Source organism: Macadamia integrifolia, unplaced genomic scaffold (assembly GCF_013358625.1).
Source record: "Macadamia integrifolia cultivar HAES 741 unplaced genomic scaffold, SCU_Mint_v3 scaffold693, whole genome shotgun sequence".
Classification (NCBI taxonomy): Eukaryota; Viridiplantae; Streptophyta; class Magnoliopsida; order Proteales; family Proteaceae; genus Macadamia; species Macadamia integrifolia.
Window position 1 is genome coordinate 44,043 of NW_024870516.1, and position 6,731 is coordinate 50,773.

The 6,731-nt window shown below is 38.3% G+C and overlaps 1 protein-coding gene across 1 annotated transcript; it reads left to right on the forward strand.

The window, feature by feature from the left end:
- The first annotated feature begins 4,886 nt into the window (after window positions 1–4,886).
- On the forward strand, window positions 4,887–5,696 carry LOC122069745 (14 kDa proline-rich protein DC2.15-like). The gene has a single exon (XM_042633816.1). The coding sequence runs from the start codon at window positions 4,975–4,977 to the stop codon at window positions 5,335–5,337; it is 363 nt and encodes a 120-aa protein (XP_042489750.1). The 5' UTR covers window positions 4,887–4,974; the 3' UTR covers window positions 5,338–5,696.
- The last annotated feature ends 1,035 nt before the right edge of the window (window positions 5,697–6,731 follow it).

Sequence of the window (6,731 nt, forward strand, 5' to 3'; positions counted from 1 at the left end):
AGTAGGGTCAAGTAATACATTTTGGGGAATTTACTATCACTCCCTTACACTTGGCCCATATTTACTAAAACTCTCTTACCTATTACTTTTTTACGGATACTCTTTTGTTTTTTGCTTTTTACATCTCTTTCTCCCCTGTTCTTTTTAAATCTCCAAATTACCCTTCATTTTCACTTATAATCTATTACACTCTTTTTCAAATTGATTGGTTCAAAACATGGTTTGAACCAAACCACTAACAAGTTTTGTCTCATTTAATTATCAAGGATATTGTAAATTCAAAAAAGAATAACTTTGTATCTGATCTATATCTATATCGATATCATATGTTCCAATCGAGGGCCAAACGTTTTTTAATTTTTTTAATCTTTAGATTGGCTGAGATCGATACCAATCAAATATAGATAAAAAAATAGATTGCTAAATTTGTGATGATGGATGATATAAAAAAAAAATAATAAATAAATAAATAAACAACATCCTGATGATTGTATAGGAAAAAATAAAAAATTAATAATAACTTTAAGGATACATCAGCTATGTCAATATCCTTGATGATTAGATGAGACAAAACTTGTTAGTGGTTTTATTCAAACTATGTGTTTGAACCAATCAATTTAGAAAAGAGCGTAATATGTTACAAGTAAAAAGAAAGGATAATCTGGTGATTTAAAAAGAGCAGGGGAGAAAGATGTAAAAATAAAAAAACAGAAAAGTATCCGTAAAAGAATAATAGATAGGAGAGTTTTAGTAAATATAGGCCAAATGTAGGGGAGTGATGGTTAATTCCCCTAATATCTTAACCATTGCCTCTTTCAAGTGAAAGGGTGTCTTTGTGTAATCATGACTTTTTACCCTTACATTAATAATCATTTGTTCACATCTTTGACTTTTATAACCTAGAACTTTCTCCCCAAAGGATACGATTCTCTCTCTTTCTCAGTTTTCTAGAATTTATCCAATCCTCAAGAACTCTAAAGATCATTACCTGAAGATCATTAGTTAATTATTATTTTTTATTATAAATAAGATATTTATTTGAATGAAATAGTTTATACTCTAAATTATTTAAATTCGTATACCCTCTAATAGGATATAGATACCCTCCTTAAACGAACACGGATGTAAATCAAATTTGGATTTTTGAGTATCTGCTTACATCCTTAAGAGAGAAAGACACTACACGCATATAGTATCCGAATTTACTTTCACCTAAATATATATAAATCTCAATAAAAGAGTAATAATACTGTGAAAGGAAAAAAAAAAAAAAAAAAAAATCTATGAACTCACTGTTCTGTCTAAGAAGGCTACTCATTTCAAGTAGGAGGTAGGAAACCCTCTACCTCTAGCCCCGTCCTGTAGCAGAAAGAGCCACAAAAGCTTGCCGTCACCACGCCCATGACAGCCACAGTAAGCATCACTCCACCACTCATGACTGCACCTACCTTGTTTCTACACCTAAGTCTCCTCTCCTCCTCCTCCTCCTCCTCCTCCTCCTCCTCCTTGACTATTGCCCCAGGTTGCTGGTCTTGAATCAAACCTTCGGAACCAATCACTGGATCTTGGTCATGATGAACATCATCAAGGTCAAGGGACCCACCACCACCACCATCTTCATCATCGTTGAAACATGAGTCGGTGCATGAACACGTTGATGAAGCACTGTCAGTATGGTGGTCGTTGTTGACAGGTGAGGTCCCGAAACTGTGTCTGTCATTGTAAACAGACTCGAGTTCCTCAAGCCTTTGGGTAATGTGGTGCAAGTGGTGAGGTTTCTGCTGGGGATGGGATTGAGTCTCTGCGGAGATTAGGCGCTTCAGGAACATGAATTTTCCATCAATATCTTCTGAGAGGAGTTGATAATAAGGACTTTCTTCAGGAAGGGTCATCAGTTCGTTGAGTTCGGATTTCACTTCTTTGAGTTTCTTATGCAATAGTGTGTATCGTTTCGCCATTACTCCTCCCTTCCTATCTCTCTCTCTCTCTTTGTTTCTTCAACAGTGATTTTAACTTTGTCAAAGCGTTTTTATTTAGAGAGAGAGAGAGAGAGAGAGAGAGAGAGAGAGAGAGAAGATTTTTGAGGCGACGGTTATAGAAACTTGGAAGTATGCGATGGTTGTTGATTTCGGTTGGAGCTTCATCTGTTTCCAGTTTTGCCCCTTCCCGTCTTGCTTGCAATCTCTCTGGTAGAACTGTTGCCAAAACCATGGATCGATGTTGTGAGATCCACTGGGGAGGTTACCACGTGGGGGGGGGGGGGAAGAAGAAATGTGGCTCACTCGATTAGCAGAAGAAAAAACAAAGTCGCAACAATCGCGAGGTTCCTTGTATGAGTGAGTCTAGATCCTCTACCCACGTGGTGATCTCCTCCACATGGAATTTTATGTGAGGATATGACAGTTGGGGTATATACTGAAATCCTCTCTGGATCCTCATTATCACTCATCATTCATCAGAGAGGATTTAAGTCTAAGGTATCACGAGTCAATAGTTCATTAGATACTCTAAATTAATTCATGGTTCAAACGCTCCTTAGGTGATGAGATTCTATGTGGGGAGGGTAACTCCTCCACATGGGGAGCTGATCCGGATTCCAAACTTTGAGTAATCAAACTCAAAGCAAATCACTTAGGCAAAGTACTGAATTTTCTTTCCCGTAATTAGTTTTCTAACTCTTTAAATCGCTAACCTCAAAGAATATGTGAGGCAATTTGGTCACAATAGGTGTTGTGTGTCAGTAGAGGTCTCTCGCTCGAGTATCCCTATGATTGCTTTGTTACATGGGTTAGTTGTTGGTGCGTGTAACTAGGGTTTACCTCGGGCTTGAATTCTGAGTAGGTTTGAGGGTTTCATCTTGAACACTACTTAAAAAAATAAAAATAACTAATAATAATAATAATAATAATAATAATAATAATAATAATAATAATAATAATAATAATAATAATAATAATAACAATAAACCTAAGTTCCAACTAAATCTGTGATATGAGCATTTTGACGTAAATTAAATGGCAATGTGGGTGTTTACCAAAAAGGAAAAAAATTGGCAATGTGGGAGATGTAAGATTTAAGGGGTCTTTACCTCTCTCCTCTAGGGTAAATAAGGATTTGCCTCTATCCTAACTCTAAAAATTCCCATTAACTAACGGTAACGGTAAACCAATAACGCTAGTAAAGCATCACAAGTGGGCTTAGGAGGTGGGGATTTTGAATGGGCTGGTGGTCTTGGGCCGAGTTTGGAATGTACACAACTGACAACGATATAGGCCTGGGTTTTCATTTCCTTACCATTCAGTAGTGCTGAATCATAGATTGATCCCATCTGATGGTTGTAATAGGGACAATTCTTATTCCATACTCAAAAGGCATAAGCAATCACATTACTAGTCTACCATTTAAACTTGTATAAGATATAGCTTTGTTAAGTCTTCAGGATCATAGATTGATCCCAGCTGATGACAGCCAGAAAGTTTGGATTTCAAGCTATTTTTTTCTTCACAAATCTATCATGGATAGAATGGAAAACCCTAGCAATTTGGCTAAGCAATCTGCAACTACTCATCAAATTTGGGAATCAATCACATTTAGGGTTAGCGATAAGGTGCAAGCTTTTGAAGACTCTTATATTGATATTCCCTGGAATAGGTTCTTGGTTGCTTCTTGGGATTTATCTACTCAGCTCGTGGATCCGTTGCTTCTCCCGGTTAAGGGTGGCTTGTTTCTCTCTCTCTCTCTCTCTCTCTCTCTCTCTCTCTCTCTCTCTGGCTTTCTGAGCTTCTCATGCAAGGGCCTTTTATTTCTTTCGCTTTGTTGAATATATCAGTTATTCCCTCCACCCCCAAGAAGGAAAAAAAATTGTCAATGTGGCTAAGATGATGTCTGAAGTATGAGGTATGGTTTCAGCAATTAAGTGCATGCACACAACAAAGTGAAAATGGATACTAGTCCTCCCAAACATGAAAAAGCACTAATTTTTTTCTTAAGCAAAACCCAACAGTAACACTCCTTCAAGTTGGACCCAAAACCATACAAACAAGGTTTAAACTAATCAATATTCATGGATATTGATACGATACAATTGATACAACATGATATAGGTCACTACTTTAAACCTATCTAACTCTTTTAAAGATACGATACATAATATGATAATACCGTATCAATACTGACTGATTGATATGATACATCTGATACTATATGTTACAAATCGATACTTTAAAGCCTGCATACAAAGCATATAAAGCATGGCCCACAAATTTTAATAAGTTTGAAGCTATTCATGAAAACCGTACGTACAAAGCATATAAAGCCTGGCCCACAAAATTTAATAAGTTTGAAGCCATTCAAGGAAGAGTACACAATTCTTCCGAAACAATAAATCATTACAAAGCTTCAAGTGGGTCTATGGGCACTTTATGGAATTTTGGCCTCCTCTGCTGAGCAAAACAATCCATACATTGACCTCCGAAAGCACATGGTCTAAGTCTTGGAAGGGCAGTTGAGATATTTCACAACGCCGTGGCTGCACCACCCACCATAAATTTTAGGTGGTTGAAGAGGATTTGGATTGTCATGAATCCGTCCCCACGTAGGAACCATCCTCACCCATGGATCCACGACAAGTGGAGACCATCCCTATGTTGGGAGAGAATCCAGGCTCAATCGTCACGGGCCTCTCGCTCAGGAAGTGAGTTATTTCATTTCTTTGATTGTAAGCAGAGGTTGTAACTACTTAGCAAAGTCGAAAAATTTCCATCGGCCACCTCCCTCCCATGGCTGCCGTTTTCAAAAAGAATGTCGGGATTGTCTTATTAGAATGGACCACACCCCATAGACAATGTGAAATGGGTTATTGTGGTTAACCATATATTGATGAGGATCATTAGCGCTTTTTAATGTAGTGTCTCCATAAATACCACGCAACTTATCAGGTTGGTGCATGCATTGTGTGCAGAAGGGCGGGCTCTCATGGCTTCCAAGGTTGGTTCTCTCCTCATCATCCTTAATCTCATTTTCTTCACTTGTGTCTCGGCCAATTGTCCCCCAGTGGCTTCAGCTCCACCGAAGACCGGCAAGTGCCCCAGGGACACCCTTAAGTTTGGTGTATGTGCGGATGTGCTGAGTTTGGTTAGCGTGGTTTTGGGTGACCCACCTACGAAGCCATGTTGTGCCTTGTTGGAAGGTCTCACTAACCTTGAAGCTGCCTTATGCCTCTGCACAGCCATCAAGGCAAATGTGTTGGGTATTATCAATCTCAGTATACCCGTTGCCCTCACTCTGCTGGTTAATGTATGTGGAAAGGAGGTCCCTGAGGGGTTTCAGTGTGCTTAGACCTAGCTAGGATATGGATCAGGTTCATATATAAGAATCTTCTCATACATGTCTAATCTGTGGATATGAAATCTATTAAATGAAGAGAAAAAATGAATTTCATATTCATCGATCAGGGACGTACGAGAACACGTGAACCTGATCCGCTTACACCTAGCTACTCTCTCTCTCTCTCGTGTGATGTCTACTGCTCCATATTTCATGTTTGAAGTAGTTATTGAATGTTTAAGCTTGTTACGAGTGTTGGATGTAGATGTCAAATGAATGTTGTGTTTGTTTCCTCTCAAGGAATAGTAAAATTTATGTTAAATCTACTTTGAAAGCCAGTGTTAGAGAAAACAGATTTTTTTTTTTGTTTATTGTCTCTTCTCTTCTCTTCTCTTTCTTTCTTTCTTCTCTTTTTTTCTTTTCTTTTTTACATGTATTTTCGAAGGAAAAGATTAGACATGCTAGCAATGTGCTCAACCTAAGTCTGCCTCTCTCCCTGTCATAGTGGAAAGACTTTCAGCCTCCCATGTTCGCCACTTTTCCTTGTGCCTATCGCTTGCTATCTTACTTGGAGTGGACGGCATGTCTATCCCTTCCCCATTGTCAAATTACTCTTTTGAATTCTTAGTGAAATTAATATGTATACCCTACATTTCGGTGTGCATGTGAGAAGCCTGATTATTCTTCCATGTTGACCTAATTAAGAGGTCACTTGCTTTGTTTGGTGTTTTACTTAGTAGGGGTGTCAATCAATCACTATATACAATTTTGATTAGGTTAAATTGGTTTAATAAACCAAATCAAATCAAACCGTTAGCCTATTTTTCAATTTCAGTGCAGTTCGGTCTTTTGTTGAGTTAGCTTAACGGCCTCTTATTTTTATTGATTTTTTCCCATTTTATTGGGTTCAATTTCAGTCCAATTCGGTTTGGCCTTGTCTGAACCGATTGGTTTCCATCAGTCTGACCGATTCGGGCTGGAATCTAAATACCCCTAGGTGTAAAGAACACAAGGGATGGCCCAGTTTTAAATGTGTACGTCCACATGTATGGAAGAGAGGGGGGGGGGGGGACCGTTGGAAGTGATGGGCTAGGTTCACACCCCTTATAGTAGATGATGGTGGGTAGAGAATCTTGCCTCATAATGGGTCTCCCTTATTTTTATATGTGTCGGTTGTGGATAGAGAATCTGGACTCATATTGGTGGGCCTGTTCTTAAACAAAGATCTTAATAAGTGAGCTAGAGCAAATAGGGATGGTCTAATTGCCCAATTTAGTAAAGTAAGGTAGCATAAAATTTTTAGAAGTTTACATTAAACCAAACAGCTCTGCTGAATTGATTTTACTTCCCTGTCTTTGCAACCAAATAGCTCTAAAACTGAAAAAGGTTTCTTTCCATTTCCCACT

Coding starts and splice junctions, on each gene's coding strand:
- LOC122069745 (XM_042633816.1), top strand. CDS start 4,975: ATGGCTTCCAAGGTTGGTTCTCTCCTCATCATCCTTAATCTCATTTTC.